The sequence below is a fragment of the Calypte anna genome, chromosome 4A (genome assembly GCF_003957555.1).
Source record: "Calypte anna isolate BGI_N300 chromosome 4A, bCalAnn1_v1.p, whole genome shotgun sequence".
Lineage (NCBI taxonomy): Eukaryota > Metazoa > Chordata > Aves > Apodiformes > Trochilidae > Calypte > Calypte anna.
The window spans coordinates 35,459,186-35,477,422 of NC_044248.1; the positions used below are offsets into that span (position 1 = coordinate 35,459,186).

Sequence of the window (18,237 nt, forward strand, 5' to 3'; positions counted from 1 at the left end):
TCCTCCAGCAACCCAAGCAGCTCTATTTGCTTTGAACTGGTGATCAGTGTGAAAGAGCACCACGAGGGCTGTCTGCTGTACTTCTTGTTACTCTGGATTTTAATGTTAATTACACAAATACTGTGAGGGCTCTCTAAACTTTTACGTAGAAACCTTACTGAGCATTTCAATTTCCTTACATTGAAAAACAAAGCTGCGGTAATAATAACCAAAAAAAAATTAAAAAAGGTTGACAGGAAGGAGTGAAAATCAGATGTTCAGTGTAATTGGTGTCACAGGAAGCAGCATGAAATGGGAGATGTGGATAAAAGGGGCTTTCTTAGGCAAATATTTTCTGGCTTGGTTGGAAATTGCAGGGCAACCACCTAACTTTGTACAAATTAACTCCATTAGAGTGGAGGAGGAGGTTTGAAAAACAGTATAGAATCAGAAGCCAAACAGGACATTACCTGAGGCTGCTGCCTTACCACACTGGAGGTGTAACACTTCAAATCAGATTATTTTGTATACCAGTATCTACTTTCAGTATTACAGATAATAAACCCACCAGTTTTTAACAACAATGTAAAATAACCTGTGTATCCAGTACATTTTCACGTTTTGGTTTAGCTGAATTAGAGAAGTTGCTATTAAAATCACTCCCCCTGTGTTTTTTTCTTGGGGCACTGCAACACAAGTGTCTGCCTGCACAGACAGCTCAGATGGCTCCATGTCAGGGTTTCCCATCCACAGAAGTGCTTGGATACAGTATTTAAAGACTGTGCCTGCACTGCTGTACTCTTCATCTTTCAGAATACAGACTGGCAGTTCAGTCTGCAGGTGTAACCCCAAACTCTGATTCTGTAGGAAAAAATCATCAAGTCTTTTTCCTTTGTCCCTGACATTTCAGACAGCCACATGGAATCTGACCAAATATCCATGCATCTTTGACTTCAAAGACAAGCTCGTACTTCATGACTACGAACGCAGGGGTCGGATCACCCCTTCTGGTCTTGTAAGTGTAGCCAATATTTTTTTACAATTTAGGAGAGATAAACACACCTCTAACAGACTGTTACTTCCATCTTCAGGCAGCCACAGGAACGGTGTGCCAGGACTATTGGTATCTTCAAGTCAGAAGACACTGCCTTCTTGAAGACATATGGTCAAACATAAAGGCTGCATCGACAGAGCAATTCAGGATGATCTTATGGGTAAGGGGTAAGGGGTGAGGGATAAGTGATAAGGAATGAGGGGAGAGAGATAAGTGATAAGGGGTGAGGGGAGAGGGATAAGGAATGAGGGGTGAGGGATAAGTGATAAGGAGTGAGGGGAGAGGGATAAGTGATAAGGAATGAGGGGTGAGGGGAGAGGGATAAGGGGTAGGGTTTGTTAGTTCTGAAAGGATCATTGCAGTGTGCTTTGGGCTCCAGTGTTATTGGTAGAGGTGCTGCAGTATTCAGAACAAAACAACTACTCATCAAATGATTATAAAACATGTTTGTTGGGGGAATGTAGAGTAAATCTGGAAGGCAGACTCCACATTCTTATTCCAGGTGGTTTATCAAGCTTTGTTGGTGTAAGTTAAATGCAAGTGGCAGTGATATTTACTGTGAAGTTGCTTTGGGGTAATGTAATAGGACTGCTCAGGTAACTAATAACTGGCAAAGTTCTATAACTATTACTGCTGGGCTGACTTTAAGAATCATAGAATCATAGAATCATAGAATTGGCTGGGTTGGAAGGGACCTCAGAGATCATCGAGTCCAACCCTTGAACCACCGTTGCGGTTGCTAGACTATGGCACTGAGTGCCACATCCAGTCTCTTTTTAAATATCTCCAGGGACGGAGAATCCACCACTTCAGTGGGCAGCCCATTCCAATGACGGATCACTCTTTCCGTAAAGAAATTCTTTCTAATATCTAACCTAAACTTCCCCTGGCACAACTTAAGTCCATGCCCTCTTGTCCTTGTTGAAAGTCGTTTGGTAAAAGAGCCCAACCCCCACCTGGCTACACCCTCCTTTCAGGGAGTTGTAGAAGCGATGAGGTCTCCCTGAGCCGCCTCTTCTTTAGGCTGACAACCCCAGTTCTCTCAGCCTCTCCTCGTAGGGTCTATGCTCGAGTCCCTTCACCAGCCTGGTTGCTCTCCTTTGGACCTGCTCCAGGACCCTCGATATCCTTCCTGAACTGGGGGGCCCAGAACTGGACACAGTACTCAAGGTGTGGCCTCACGAGGGCTGAGTACAGGGGCAGAATCACTTCCTTGGACCTGCTGGCAATGCTGTTCCGGATACAGGCCAGGATGCCATTGGCTTTCTTGGCCACCTGGGCACACTGCTGGCTCAAAAGAAAGACTCCAGGCTAGTTTGCTGTATGTGAAAAAACAGGTAGCTGAGAGACCAGCCTTAGGCACCAGCAAGCAACACAGCCACAAAAGCCATTTTGCTCACAGGAGATGCTGCCTGAGGGGGAAGAAAAAGGACAGTGCCATCGAGAGAGGTGAAAAGCCAATTATAATCCAGCTAGCTAATGCATTGCACTAGTTGTGCCTGAAAAGCTTAATTCCCATCCAGGTCCACAGGTGGAAGAATACATAAACCGGTATTGTAACAGGAAGGAGAAGGCTGTAGAAACACAAACTGTTTGTGCTGGTGCAGCCCTGTGGGAAGGCTTCATCTACGCTGGCTGAGTAGAACAAGCCTGCTAGGGACAGGAGAGGGACAAGGACAGTCAGCGTGGGCAGGGAGGGGAGCACGCCTCCTCCCCCGGCCATCGGCACCAGTTTACCGCGGTGGCTGGCGGCACCTCAGGGCTGCTCCGGGCTTTCCGCTGGAGGCTTCTTCCGAGTCATCCTGGCAGCCTCTGGGATCATGTTCGGGATGCCGTCGATGATAGGGTATGCAATGCCCAGCTCCTCGTTAATGAGCTCGTTGGTAGCTTCCTCGTACCTGGCCGGGCAAATCAGGGAGAAAAAAAAAAAAAAAGAAAAAAAAAAAGGAAAAAGGATTGTAAATAAGTTAATAAGTTGGGTTTGCACTTCGGCATCCGCTCTCTCTCGACTCGGGGCAGCAGCAGGCCGAAGGCGGGATGTCAGATCTTCTTTCCCGCTGTAGCGGCCCTGGCCCGGCCTAGCCCCATCCCCGCCCCTCACCTCAGCGGCCGCTTGAGAGCGGGCACACCAGGAAGCGCAGGAGCGACGGCTCCAGTGGCTGCGCCCTCGCTGACCCTGAGCCCGAGCCCTGTCCCTGTCCCGGGCTCTGTCCCCCGCCGCTCGCTGCCCGCCTCAGCACGGCAGCCGCTCCCCGCAGCATGGCGACTCCCCTGAGGGCACCGAGCACCGCGCCGCCGCCGGTGTGTCCGCCAACCCGCCCCGGGCTGCGCTGTGGTGCGCGCGTAGTGGTTCCGCCTTCTCTTCGCTGTCCCGCCGGCGGTGCTGGTGCCGGTGCCGGTGCCGGTGCCCCTGGTGCTATGGGTGTTTCGGGACTCGCAGGTGACATTCGAGGGCGAGGAGGGAGCGGACGGCGGCGGGCTGTCCCAGGAGCTCTTCAGCGTCGCCGCCAGGACCCTCTGCGAGCCCAGCGCCGGGATCTTCCGCCATCTGGCCTCTGGGCTGGTGTGGTTCCCTCACAGCCAGGTGAGAGCCGTCCCGCTGCCCCCCCCGGGGAATCGGGGAGTTGGCCCCGGGAAGAGGCACTCACAGCTTTTTAAATGCGCTTGGTTTGTTTTTTGTTTTGTTTTGGTTTTTTTCCCCAGGCCTGGAGCTGTGAGGACACCTTTCTCCAGATCGGGACACTGCACGGCATGGCCCTGTTCAACACGCGCTTGGCGCCCTTCCCCTTCCCCAGGGCTCTCTACAAAAAGTTGCTGGGCTTCGCACCCACCCTGGAGGACCTGGAGGAGATGTGGCCGGCTGCAGGCCGGTAAGAGCAGAGCACAGCCCCAGGTTTGCTGGGAAACCTTGTCCAAGGCGGGTCTGCTGGCATGACAATCACAGAATCATAGAACTGGCTGGGTTGGAAGGGACCTCAGAGATCATCAAGTCCAACCCTTGATCCACTACTGCTGCAGTTACCAGCCCATGGCACTGAGTGCCACATCCAGTCTCTTTTTAAATATCTCCAGGGATGGAGAATCCACTACTTCCCTGGGCAGCCCATTCCAATGTCTGATCACCCTCTCTGTAGAGAAATTCTTTCTAATATCCAGCCTAAACCTCCCCTGGCACAACTTGAGACCGTGCCCTCTTGTCTTGCTGAGAGTTGCCTGGGAAAAGAGCCCAACCTCCCCTGGCTCCATCCTCCTATCAGGGAGTTGTAGAGAGTGATGGGGTCTCCCCTGAGCCTCCTTTTCTCCAGCTGGAAAAGCCCCAGCTCCCTCAGCCTCACCTCACAGGACTTGTGCTGGAGTCCCTTCACCAGCCTGGTTGCCCTCCTTTGGACCTGCCTCCAGGACCTCAATCTCCTTCCTGAACTGAAGGGGCCCAGAACTGGACACAGGACTCAAGCTGTGGCCTCACCAGCACTGAGTACAGGGCAGAATCACTTCCCTGGACCTGCTGGCCACACTGTTCCTGATCCAGGCCAGGATGCCATTGGCCTTCTTGGCTACCTGGGCACACTGCTGGCTCATGTTCAGCTTCTTGTCAATCCAGTGCACAGGCAGATCCCCAGGGACGTGTTGTTGTGGAGGTGCTGGAAAGCCACAGGGTTCCAAGGTAGTCCGTGTCTGGGGCACAGATGTGGCTCTTGAGCTTGAGGCTCAAGAGTAAAAAGCCAAAGTAAATTGCCAAAGTAAAAAGCCAAGCCCCAGGGCTTGGAAGGGGTCAGATTTCTGGCTCTATACAAGTTCAATCTGTGACTTCAAACCACTTTTTTCAAACTACCGCAAGTTCAAAACCACTTTGAGCTGTAGTTTGGACTTGGAAGAACTAAGCACTAGCTGCTATTTTTTTTTCCAGTTTCAACGATGATATTATACAAAAGCACAGTGTCACCATATACTGTGGATTGTGGTAAATCTGAGAATCTGCACGCAGACCTTTCACATGCTGGGGAAGGAAAATTTTGGGCAGATGCAGCAGGAAGAGGTGCTGCTGCTGCCAACACAAAGCTTCTAGACCCTTGAAACCCACCTTCTACACAAGTTTCTAGACAGCTGTGAAGATGAGAATCTCCTCCCTGGAGGCATGACTGTGCCTGAGGTGCAAAAGAGCCCTCAGTGGACTCAAATGTCAGGCTGCCTGTGGAGAGCACCTTTGAGAGGTGCTGGCACCCCAAAACAGTTCTCCCAGGTCATCCCACTGATCCGCCACTTAATTTCCTTATAGAATGATACTTGGAAGAATGAGGCTGTGGTCCAAGCCCACTTGCTACCAAACTTTGTGTCAAGTTTCCCTACAGGGTATGGGGGGTGGACTAAACCTGCAATACTTTGGAGTGAAGGCATTTATCCTGAGCTCATGGCAGTGGTGGGACACGACTGTGTGAACCAGTTTAGGACCATATATGAAGGTTCTTTGTGAGTCTAGGTGTTCCTTATGTTTATGCATGGAAATATTGCTTGTCAAAGGATGGTTTTCAGTGGATTTTGGGACTACATTGATTGGTTGTGTTTCTTCTCTCTTTTCTTTCCTTTTGTTTTTCAAAAGGAATCTTCAGGCAATTTTGGAGGAAGAATGTGATGAAATCTTTGAGAGCCTGGGCATGGACTTCACAGTAAGACATTAGTGTGCCCTCCAGACACGCCATGCATGTAACCAGGCAGGATAGTGTCTCACTGCAAATGACACAACTTGCCTGTGCACTCAAACTAATAAGAGTGCTATGACAGGCCAAGAATGATAGATGTAGCACATCTATATCTGTCATATGTAGATAACAATGTTCTCATTTATTTGCATAGGTAATGGAAGAAGGAGATCCCATGGTTGCTGTTGAACTTAAAAAAAAATGGTGCCAACATTCCTGTCACTAAAGATAACAGGTCAGCTTTAGTTTTATACTTCTTAGCCCGTTGTCTTCTTATTATTGTACAAATACCGTATTTACAGTCATCCCCATAGACTCTTAGAAAACATTGAACATCAGCATTGTGATGTCCATCCTAGTCCAATAGCTTGTGTGCTTTTTGGTTCTTGCTCTATGTGCTTCCTGTGTGCCAGACATTGGCAGTTCGTGCAAGCAGTGGGTAAGAAGGGGATCCTTGGACATCCTGTCATCTGCATATGCAGAGATGGAAGGCCTTATCAGGGAAATTCCTAAGAAATGTATAAAATGCCCCTGAATTATATTTTCAAGAAAACACAGACAATTTGTCTGGGAAATCCAGCCATAGGTACACCTGTTTAAGTTTTAGGGGGTGGGGTTTTTTTGTTTTTTTTTTAATGAGCAAAATATTTCCTGCTTAGTTACCTGTATGGAGTGCATCTTGTGTGTAACAGAAGGAGCCATCTCTCAATAAGGTGGTTGTGTCAATGTTGACCTCAGTACAGGGAACAGAGAGAAATTTTGTGGGACTGAGTTATGCAGATGGTCTGCAGATGGTGACCCAGAGGGGCACATGAAAGGGCTGTTTAGGAAGCTTGAAAGGGTAGAATTTACATTTTGAGTGCAATGTCACCAGGACAAACTTCCATGACTAAATAGAGAGGAGAGGAAACAGTATTGATTAGCAGCTGTGCAAAGATTTATTTTGATTTTTGGGTAATTCTTGGGAATTCAGTGGAGTTTGCTGCATTTACATCAATATAGGTCTGCTAGGTTTCCTTTTAATAGTGAAGTGTCTGACAGGATTTCATTGGAGTGTTTACATAAAATACAAGGAGTGTTGTAAAGAAAAAATCCATGTTGGCCAGCATACTCTTGTATTTATGATACTCCTCCCAGCTTGATTCAGTGAAGAAATAATTCCCAATGATGATGGCTCCCAGTAAAGACTGAGTCCCTACAGTAGAGCAGGTCATATGGAATAAGGAATAAAGTTTTCTATAATGCTCCTTTTAAAAAACCACTTAATTGTATTTCTTGGTTGATCCAAAATACCTTTGCAGGAAAGAATTTGTTGACTTGTATGTGAATTACATGCTCAATGAATCGATAAGGAAGCCATTTGAGGACTTCATGCAAGGGTTTTTAAGAGGCTGCCCAACTCGAAACTGGAAGATATTTCTCCCTGCAGAGCTTCAGATTGTTCTCGAGGGACAGAAAGAAGTTGATTGGCATCTGCTGGAAAAAGGTATTAGATACAAGCCCAGTGTATATCTGCTGAGCATAAACTCCTGACCTGTTCTTTCGTTGTGTTTGTAGGTTATGAACAAAAAAAAACCAGAAGCTCAGGAGACTTTAAAAAAAATTTTTATTTGCATTGTTGTTTTGAGCCTGTTTCTAACCTACTTCTACAATAATAAAGGGGAGTAAAAATCAAGTTATAGCTCAAGGATTGCTGATTGAAAAACAAAATGAACAAGCAGATTCTGGACATTAGGGGGATTTTGAATATCTGTGAACAAGGGTATAAAATGTATCAGATAAATTGTTGTTGCTTTAAATAAAAGTCCAAATAGCAAGAATTTACTGGCCAGTTTTAATTTTTCTCTCTTTGACAGAATATGGTTTACCATGGCTACTGTCCCGTCAGATGAAACCATCAGGGCTTTTTGGACTGTGTTTCACGAACTCCCAGAAGAGAAAAAGAAAATGTTTTCTTGGTAATATATAAGGAATTTAAAACTTTTCGTAGCCCTTTTCTCTCCCCTATGGCACTCGTTCAGGTGCTTGCACATGAAAAATACTGCAGTTCCAAACAGCTTCTTCAGCGTGCTTCCCTTCCTGCCTCCCCACCACATTTTTTAGTGAAAGCCTCAGAGAGGTGACACAAAGAATTGCACACAGTTCTCAACATTCTTGCATTCCTTGAGGTTTTGCCCAAGTGCATCTGACTGCCTTGAACCTTGCAGTTGCTTTGTCCTTTTTGGTTGTCAGTTGTTGGTCAGGGGCCCCAACTTCTGTGAGCAGACTATACTGATAAAAGCAGTTTAGCCTTCTTGAAGAATTGCAGAAGCTAGCTTATCCTTTTTAACTGTACAAGGTCAAACCTAGCCTGACCTTTACATCCACAAGGACTATATAAGTAAAACTGAAAGAGGGCTTATAATATTGTGAATCAGCAAGAGACTTTATTATATCCAGGTTCAAATTCAACAAAGCAAAATAATTAGCTTATGGAAATAGCAAGTGTTTTACAGCAGTTTTGCTTATTGATCTTCATTCTCTGATAACATTATGTTGGTTATTTTTTTAAATTTGCTAACTTTTTTTTTTCCCCCCTTCAGCTCTTTTGTCAGGATCTGATCGAATCTCTGCCTGTAATCTGCAATGTTCTGTATTTCATATTGCAAATCCTTTTCTACCAGATCCAGATGAGTATCATCCTTTTGCTAGAACCTGCCATCTCACTTTTTACCTCCCCAGATACAGCCATAAAAAGAATACTCAAGGAAAAGTTGCTCTATGTCATAGAGAATAATGGAATATTTGGCATGATGTAACTCTTGTTCATGAGCAATATAAAGCCAAAAATAGGAAAGCAAATCCTTGTCATATTTTTCTCTATTTAATCTCTGATTTACTGCTTTATGCCCTGTCTGATTTTAACTGGGTTTAGAAACACTTGAGTGTGTATGTTCTCTGAGAGTTCACATTTGATTATAAAAATGAGTTTAGAGAAGGTGCCTGATTGCTAGATTGTAAAGTTAGGAAAGAAGAATCCTATTTAATATATTTCTAAAAGCAAGCTGATAATCGAGCATGTTTATGTTGATGGGCTGCACTGTGGTGGTCTTGTTTAGCTGGTGAACTTTAAGGAACAAGGATTGTGTGATTTGTACATTACCAAACACACAGCCAGCACATGCTAAGCAGTCATCATTGCAAGAGGAATCTAGGGAAAAGTTTTCATCTGTAGCAGTTAAGGATTCTCTTGGGGAGCAATTAGTGCTCAGGAGACTGTTCCTACAAGCTGTGAATTGAAGGAGCAGTCTGTGCTCACCTGAATATGGCCTGTGACTTACCTGAGAAAAGTTCTTGACATAAGGATTTGATCATTCCTAGACTTTGTCAAAAGCTGTATTTGTGTAGCATTAATGGACTTCTTCTTATTTTGCGTGATATTTGCCATGCTTCTTTTTATTTTCTACGGAGATATTTGGTAATTAAACAAAATCCCAGTCCTGCAGAATAGCTCTGTTTAAAGAACCCCGAGGCTTGCAGGGCTGCTGGAAGCTCATGGCTGAAACAGTGCAAACACTGGCAGGACATTGACACTGTCAGGCAGGATGTAAAGGCAGGATGTTTATTTTTCTGTGCATTTTGTTTTCTGTGAAAGTAAAAACAATCATGATTTTTCAGCAGTCCCTCTCCTCTGTTCTTTGTTGCGTTAAATGTATGTATCAGTGGATATCATATTGTAGAATATACAACGGTTTTGATTGGAAGAGACCTTAAAGATCATCCAGTCCTAACCCCCCTGCATGGGCAGGGACACCTCCCACTAGATCAGGTTGCTCAAGCCCCATCCAACCTGGCCTGGGACACTTCCACGCATGAGGCATCCACAAACTTCCCTGGGGAAACCTGTGCAGTGTCTCAACACTCCCACAGTAAAGAATTTCTTCCTAATGTGTAAACTTCAATGTATTCTTTTAAAGTTTAAAGCTGTTACCACTTGTCCTGTCACTAAGTGCCCTTGTAAAACGTCCCTCCCCTCCAGCTTTCAGGTACTGGAAGGTGCTTTTAGCTCTCCCCAGAGCCTTCTCTTTTCCAGGCTGAACAACCCCAACTCTCTCAGCCTATACAAGCAAGATTTTTTACTGTGTTGAATTAAATGATGATTAATTAGATTTCTGCATCTGTAGTCATGTTCTTCCCTCATTATGCAGCTGCTTATGCATGACAGTGTATCTGTATTTTCTGCCTTCATTGATATGAGGAAGCCATTTACTAGAGGAGTAAATTTGAAATAGATGCATTGCATAGGCTGAACAAATCTAGGTCTTTCCTGTTTGGTGCCAAACATGCTTTAGATGAAGTAAAAACTGAGAGCAAGAAGACCTTACCTTCTGTGCTGTCATGACTTAATGTAGAGGTATCTATCACACGCAGTGTGCCCAGCCCCAGTGCTGGCAGCATTTTAGTGATGAATAAAATGTTCTGCTCCCAGGTAGCATCATTGTTATGTCTGATGTGGTGGGTGCCTCAGCAATGCCACTAGTTTGACATTACAGTACAAGAATAGATCATACCTGAAGTTGTGTCGTTCAAAGACATGCAAGGAATGGGGCTGCACAGAAAACTGCATTTTTAAAATACTGTTTCTCATATGACAGTGAAAAGAACGCTGCTTTGAGCTTTCACAAGACAGCTCCAGCAACCTTTCCCTGTGTGTTCTCACAGCCAGTCTCAGAACATAAGAACAGATGCCTCCTGACCTTCGTCTGCTTTCCACAAAGGGCAAGAGGTTGAGCCAAGGTTTAGTGAGAAAAATGAGAAGCTTTCCAGGCTTTCCAAAGGGTTTGGCAGCTGTGGTTGCTTAGATGTCTCACCTGAGCAGCAGAACTGTAAAAAAAATGCCCTGGAGCCTAGGTACTGCCATCCCAAAACCCCTGCCTCACATGGTATCCACAGGGTATCCCTTTTGCAATGAAATAAAGTACAAACAGTGCTTGTGTAATGAAAGCTGGCAAAACACTGACAACGATTAGTAAAGAAAAACTTCAAGCACGCCAGGGTGCGTGGTGGTACAGGAATGCAGGTGGCAATAGGAAAAGGACAACAAGAGCCTCAGAGGATGCCACCTACCACCAAGGGGGCAAGGGGACAGGTAGCCCGTGCAGAGCTAGCCCCTGCTTCCCTCACCTGCCTGGGGCAGACAGGAAACCACAGGGATGCTTGTGTCCTCTAGGAAAGGCACCACCCTGTTCCAGGTTTATTGTAGTGGACAGAGGGAACTGGCAGAAGCCCAAGATGTTGTCCTGTTGGAACAGAGAGTCCGCATGACTGATGGTGCCACATTGTCACAGCTGCCTGTCACAGCAGCTTAGCCTGCTGCTGTTCACCAGCCTGCTTGTTTCCTTTTTCATGTTTTTCTAAGCTGACATTAGGGCTTGGGAAATCCAGAGTGATCTTCTGTGCTGCTCAAGTGCGTGGAAGTCGCATTCTGTTTGGATTCCAAAATAACCTGTCAGAGATTAATGATAATAGGTTTATTTAGAGCCTGAAGGAATTTCCTTCTCATCATGTATGATGCAACATCACATGGGAGATTAAAGTCCAGAGTACCTTTCAAGGCTATTTTTAGTTTGTCCTCAAATAATCTCTGCTTTTGTAAAAAAAGAAAGACCTTCAGAGGCAGTAGAGTGCTCCTCTGTCATTTTCTAAAATGAATTTGAGTACTGAGCTTTATCTACACTTTCTCAAGCACTGCTCATGATAAAATATGCAGAGGAATACAACAAGAGTGAGCCAAGAGGTTAGCTTGGTGAAGCATGTTAGAAGTCAGCTTCCTGCCAAATTTGCTGCAGAGACAGCCTCACAGAAATACTGCTCCTGTAGGAGGTAGTGAGACCTCACCTGGGCTGGGTAATCCCCAGCTGGTCCTCTCTGAAAAGATTTCCCCTAACATAGGAAGGACCAAAAAAGAAAAAAAGACACAAGAGTGCTTCCAGAGCAACACAGAAACATCAGTGGGCACATAGAAAGATGTTTCCTGCTCACAGCAGCTTTCTGGCCCAGGCAACAGGCCCATGCAGGCAGTTTCCCCTCAGTTTCCCCTCCATAGCCATCTTCCCTCCCCTCCTCAGGTTGTGATGGTGAGGAAAAGCTCCAACAACTGACTGTCAAGGGATAAAGCATCACAACCTCCACACAGCCCCATTAAAGGTTCTGTGCCCACGGCCCATTGGAGCAGGAGGCTACAAACAGCACCAAGTGAAGGGCTCTGGGGGAAAATACCCACTGGGAGGGTTAACAAGGCAGGTGAAAGCTGCCAGCCCCCCTGTCTTCCTTTGTGGAGATAACTAATGGATGATAACTTGTACTACCACAGCATTCAGGAGACCTCTCCACACACTTGACGTTGGGCTGCTGCTCATCTGCTTGGGGGAGGAGAAAGGTGCTTTGGAAATCAGGATGAGATGCAGATTTTGGCATCTCTGGGTATCTTCAGACCTGGTCTCTTGGATGACCGAACCCACCAAGGAAATGGTGAGCTACATGTGCTTCTGGCAAAGGCCCAACCTTGCCATGGGTCCACCCAGGGCAGCCCTTTGCCAGCAGGGAGATGTGGACTCCATCATGACCCAGCCTGATCACCCCCCAGGTGAAAAAGACCCATGGTGTGAAGAAATCTGAGAACTTGGTGGTGGTGGAGGCCTTGAGAGGGGCCTGTGCCAGTTAAGAGTTTTGTTATCAAGAGACTCCTGGCACCCTCAGACAAACTGCAGGCTTTTCTCCCTGATCTACTTTTTTTTTTTCTTATTTGTGTGTACACTTCCCTCCTTCATTACTCAATCAGAAACAGAAGGGCAACACTGAGTGTAAAGGTCTCCAGATGATTAAATAAATAAAACACAACAAAAAAAAACCAAATATTTTTTTCTTCTACACTTTTAGTCACTCAAGAAGCTGCTTGTAACACAGGTTAATTAAAAGCTATTATGTCATAGGTGTAATTTTACACTAGACTATATGATCCATGCAAATACAGCTAAATTTTTATCTGAGACATGAGACACTGCATGCCAAGTACACAGACACAGAAAAATTGCTGGAAATGAAGCATGCAGGACATAAATCCTGTGGGCAATGGACTTGCTTTAGGGTCTTCTTCCCCCACATCTTGAGTCTTTGCAAAGATCTCCATGTGGTTTGCTCAAATAATGACTGTCATTTTGGTGGCCTGAGCAGGGTCCAGCTTGTGCATTGCTCTTGTGGTGTACACAGTATTTTTGTAATGGATGGCACTAAAATCAGGAAATTATCACTTGAGAGTTACATTATTGCTTGCTCATTGGCCTCTTTCCTCTGCCCTTTTCTATTTATCCTATGACTACAAATACTTTCCTGAAGTTTGAACTTCGCATAAAATCTACGAGTCCCTAAGCAAACAGCTTGTCAGGTGCCTAAAGGCCAGGTAAATGCAAGAAGAAAAAAAGAAGTGGAAAGAACTGACTACTGTTGTTAATAAGTGACATCTCATGCTTAACAAAAGCTAAGAGTCATCTGATACTGCCTTTCCCTTGAGAACTTCATGCAGAATAGCTTAAATTCTAGAACATTTGCATAACTTTGCCCATTGGTTTATATTGTCCTCAGTGCAGCTACTGCTCTGCTTGGCCTGTAAGGCTTTCTAAACCTTTTCTAAACCTCAGCTACAGTTTGTGGTGTGAACTGGTCATCCACTGGGTTCGGTCTTTGGCATTTCATCTCCGTTGGGAATGCTGGCATGCCAGCTGACAGCAAGAAGCTGTGACCTCAAGCAGTGCCCTGGCTTCAGGGAAAGGAGATTCCCTGAACAGACCTTCCTGGGGGATGATGCAGAAAGGCCAACTCACGTCCCCAAGGAAATGCTATTGTAGAATCGTAGAATGGTTTGTGTTGGAAGGGATCTTAATGATCATATAAGGGTTGGACTCGATGATCTCTGAGGTCCCTTCCAACCCAGCCAATTCTATGATTCTATGATATAGTTCCAAGCCCCCTGCATGAGCAGGGACACCTCCTACTTAGTGCAGGTTGCTCAAAGCCCCATCCAGCCTGGCCTGGGACACTTCAGGGATGGGGCATCCGCAACTTCCCTGGGACAACCTGTGCCAGCGTCCCACCATCCTTACGCTAAAGAATTCCTTCCTGATGCCTAACCTAAACGTGTCCTCTTACAGTTTAAACCCATTATCCCTTGTCCTATCACTATATGTCCGTGTAAAAGTCTCTCTTATCCCAAGAAGCAGGAGATGGTCACTGCCCCAAGCCCGCAGGCCGGGGAGTCCCGAAGTGCCTCCTCACCGGGAGCTCCCGCCGGGCTGCCCACCGAACCCCTCAGCATCGGGACCGGGGACCGGGGCCGGGCCTGCCCGCAGCGCGCCCACAGCAGCCGCCGCCGCAGAGGAGCCGGCCTGAAGGAGCCCATCAGGCTGCCTAATAGGGTCCAGCCCGGCCCGGTGCCGTAGGCCGGTCGGGCGATGCGTGTCCTTCTACGGGCCTGGGGAAAGCGCTGTGACGCTCGGGGTCGATCCGAGGGTTGAACGCCGCTCGCCACCATGGCCTGCGGGGGGACACGCACCGCCAGACAGAGCCCCCGCGGGGCGGGCTCGGCCGCAGCCACCGCCGCCGATTCGTGGTGCGGGGCCGGCCCCGCGCTCCACATTGGCTGCTCGGCGCCGTCGCTCCCGGCGGCAGAGCCGGGGGTGGGGCGGGGCGGGGCGGACTTCCTCGTTGCCGTGGCGGCAGCGGCGGGGCTGGCGGGAGGTGAGAGAAGAGGATCGGGTCGGCGGCGGCCGGAGAACGGGGAGTGGGTATGGGGAGGGGTATCGCGGGGCTGGCGGCAGTTGCTGGCCCTCGGGCGGCGCGGGAGGGCCTGAGGCCACGGCGCTCGTTGCGCTGAGGTGGGGCCTGGCTGAGTGCCGGGGGAGGGAGAGCCCCGCTCCCCGGTAAGGGTTTTTGCCGGTCCTGGCGCCGCAGACGAGGCCGAAAGGCAACGGTGGCAGCGCAGGGGTGCCCGGAGCAGCGCGTTGGTATGGCGGAGCTCCGCGTCCACACCCTGCCCGCCCGCCGCCCTCTCTGGCGCAGGACGCGCGTCCCCCAACGGGGCCTTCCCGGGTCGGTGCGGGCAGGCGGCTGCGCCAGAGCGGCTGCGGCAGGAGCCGAATGGCTGCTGAATGGGCCGGGTGCGGGGTGGGCAGAGGGGCTGCCGTGGGGTGCGGGCACTGGGGAAAGGGGGGGCAGCGGGTGTCGAGGCCGCTGTCCTCCCCGTCCTTTGCGCCGGGGAGCAGTGTGGGGGTCGGTGTGCCCGCCGGGGGGGCTGGGGAAGGGGTCGGTGTCCCCGTCGGAGAGGCCGGTGTGTGAGTGTGTGTGTGTGTGTGAGGGCAGGGAGCTGATGTTCTTACTGGGATTGCGAAAAGGAGATCATGCGGATCTTTTTGGATGCTATTTGTCTATTTTTAAATGTTTTCTAAGGGGGCACCTCTAGCTGAGGGCGTGTGGTTGTACAGTGGAAATGCTCTGTGCCTGCTTTAACTCATTGGCTGCTGCACCTTGAATTCTCTTGCTCTGTAGCCTGATCTACGTTGGACATAGAGCTGGAATAAAACGAAGGAAAAAGGAAAGAGGAAAGTGAGCTTGGAGGCTTAGTAGGGAAAAGAATCAGTAAACCCCATCGTGGTTGGGCAATGCTGATAAAAGTAGCACAATTGCTAGCTGAAATCTCACAAACAACAGGAAAGGAAAAAACTTGTTTATTCTTTCCCGAACAGTTGGCAGATGTTTGTTTAGAGAGCATTCAGCCTTCAGGGATGTTTGTTGCAAGCACAGTATTTACTTAAGTTTCCCGGAATTGGAGGCAACTATGGCTTCAGAATGTTTGTACAGTCATGTGAGGAGACTATGTCAAGATTGCTATTAAAAAGAAAGAAAAGGGAAAAAGAAAGCAATCCTGTCAGATCTTACATGTAGCATTATTTTATCAAACCACCAGGGTCGTTTTCTCACCAAGGGATATATACTTAGTGTGTCATCTGAGTCTTATTATAGCAGAAGGTGGATCTGCCACCCACAGTAGATTTCCTAAAAATATTCCCCACAGTGTGAGGTTTTCCTATCTTCCTGTCTTTACCTGTGCTGTGTACGTCCTTCACTGTTTTAATGGTGAATTATTCCTGGAATGTCAGATTTTGAGAATGTTGGACCTTCCCTCTCCTTTTTTTTTTTTTTTTTTTTTTTTTTTTAATAGGGGGAGTCTCTGCAAGTGGCCAGCTTTGGTGCATTGCATCTGTTCCTGTTTCTAAACTATGAATACCAAGCTGGCTGTGTTGTGATCTGTGAAGAACAGGGATAGGTGATGTGAAGCTCTTCTGCTGCTTTTCATGCAATTTTTAAAAGGGACTCGGGACTCTAATGCCCTAAATGATGCATTTGAAAAAAATGTACCTTCCCTAAGGGTTTGTCCTCTGAAGATAAAAATTCAGCTTCTTAAGGTATATTGAGCTGAGTCCTAGGAATAATAAGTAATTTTAAAAATTTCAGTTAAATGGATGTAACCCTTATCTATATTTTATATGTATGCAGATGTGTATGTGCAGATGCATGTCTGTGTTGGTGCCTGCCCACGTTAGAAACTTTTTATATAATTATTTTAGTGTAAAGAGGGTTTGCAGTGTAACATGCATTTTTACTTCCTCTGCTACTGCCAAAGAAGAGTGACTGCCTTAACCATATTGGAAACGGAGCGTGAAATTGTCATTTGAAGCCTTGTTTTGTTTCAGGACACAGCTCCTAATTGAGCACATGATGTATTAAGACTTGCAGCAGCTTTTCTGGGGAGGAGAGAAAAGCAAACATGGAAACAGTCTTGGTTTTAAAAATACCCTGTGTCTTCAAAATAAGTAAATTAAAGATGTGGCTCACCAAGCAATTGGAAAATATTTAGTTGTGCTACTGTGTTCAAGTGGAAAGTGGCTGTGTTGATTTTCACTCTTGAGTAGAAAGTGCTCCTCTGTCCCCTTGGAATAGAACTACATAGGGATTTATCAGCAAAATGTTTGGAGGGTGGGGGTGTGGGATTCAATGGAGATGATTAAAAAAAAGCCCAACCAGAAATCTGTTTAAGACCAGATTTTTTTTAAGGAGTCTGGCATGCTGCATTGTCTGAGATAGGGACTGTTAAAGTTCAGGGTGCTTCAGAAAATCTGACCACACTAGCTTAAATGAGGGTTTAACTTCTTTGAGATAACACCATAATGTGCATATTAATTACTGGGAATTAGAACTCTCCCAGTTTTAAATAGTGTCTTATCCAGAGGAAAAAATATCTCTTATGAATCATGTTACAACCCATTAGTCTTTTACAACAACTTTTTAAGTGGAATATGAATGTGAGGAAAGTAATTAAAATATTTTTAGCATTTTAAATGAAATTAGTAGTAAGAAAGATGACTGTAGACTATGGGGAGCAGGCTGTTCAAAAGCCTTATTAGAAAGATATCCCAAAGTAATACTGAGCTCCTGCTTTACAGTGTCATTGTAGTTCAAGCCATACAGTGGTGAGACCTTTCCAGCTCGGAGGCAACATGGGCTTATGCTGTCAGGGAATGTGATCTTTGGATCTTCAGGTTTGCTGCTATTGGGCTGCTTGTATCTTCATAACGAGTTTATTTCCCCAGGCAGAAAGAAATGGCAGCTCCAGATTTCTGCTGTTTCAGATGCCAGTTTTGAAATGATTCCCTGCTTCCCTGTTGCCACCCTCAGGGTGTTGCATACTTTTTTATTTGTTTGTTTTTGGTTTGTTTTTTTTTTTTTTTCTTTGAGACAGAACATGAAGTTCACTATAAATATAGCAGTCGTGTCACTTTAAGCACAGTTTACTGTGTCCCTTGGCATTCCTCTTCTTAGTGTAGGAAAGAGTGTAGCTGACATAGAGGGTATATTCCATCAGGCTTTTGTGCTGAGGGCAATCACGTACAGAGTGTATACAATGACTGATTTAACTAGACAGAGCCTTGTAACCTCTTGATTTTTCCTCTGCATGCTTCAGAGCTGGCCTGTGATAAGCACAGTGTGAATGAATTATGCTATAAAAGAGCAAGGGCTATTACAGATAAATGGCATTTATCTATTAGGTGTTTTAAAGTACCTAATAAAACACCCTGGTAAACGCTTTGTGGGTAGGAAATGGCATCACTGATAAAATTACAAGTGGAAAATCCAATCCTCCCCCTTCCCCATGCAGTTCAGTCCTGCCTCAGTGGAAGGGACCACACCTGACTGTGTGACCACAGCTGACAGGCAAGAGATGAACACCCGTTGCTTAGGGCTTAGATTAGGAAAGGCTTTGTTGCTAATACCTAGAGCTTGATTTAGCACCAGGCTTTGGAAACAGAGTGCCTGTGTTTCTTATCTGTGTGCAGTGGGAGAAGGAATCTTGTTTCCTTCACATTCTTTCTCATGGTTTCAAGGTTTGTCTTTTGCCTTTGAGTCCTGTGCTAAGAT

At 46.5% G+C, this 18,237-nt stretch overlaps 2 protein-coding genes across 6 annotated transcripts in view; one reads left to right on the top strand and one right to left on the bottom strand.

The window, feature by feature from the left end:
* Positions 1-2,478: 2,478 nt before the first annotated feature.
* On the bottom strand, positions 2,479-2,925 carry PIGY (phosphatidylinositol glycan anchor biosynthesis class Y). Its single transcript, XM_030450307.1, has one exon. The coding sequence runs from the start codon at positions 2,754-2,756 to the stop codon at positions 2,523-2,525; it is 234 nt and encodes a 77-aa protein (XP_030306167.1). The 5' UTR covers positions 2,757-2,925; the 3' UTR covers positions 2,479-2,522.
* Positions 2,926-14,459: 11,534 nt separating this feature from the next.
* The window catches only part of HERC3 (HECT and RLD domain containing E3 ubiquitin protein ligase 3), a 55,349-nt gene continuing 51,571 nt past the window's right edge, over positions 14,460-18,237 (top strand). The window contains exon 1 of one of the 5 annotated variants that reach the window (XM_030450279.1): positions 14,460-14,502. The gene's annotated coding sequence lies outside the window, so the exon portion shown is untranslated. The other 4 variants (XM_030450285.1, XM_030450280.1, XM_030450281.1 and 1 more) reach the window with 4 other exon arrangements.

What these genes read in the sequence shown, in the direction of transcription:
- PIGY (XM_030450307.1), bottom strand. Translation starts at nt 2,756, where the DNA reads ATGGCCGGGGGAGGAGGCGTGCTCCCCTCCCTGCCCACGCTGACTGTC.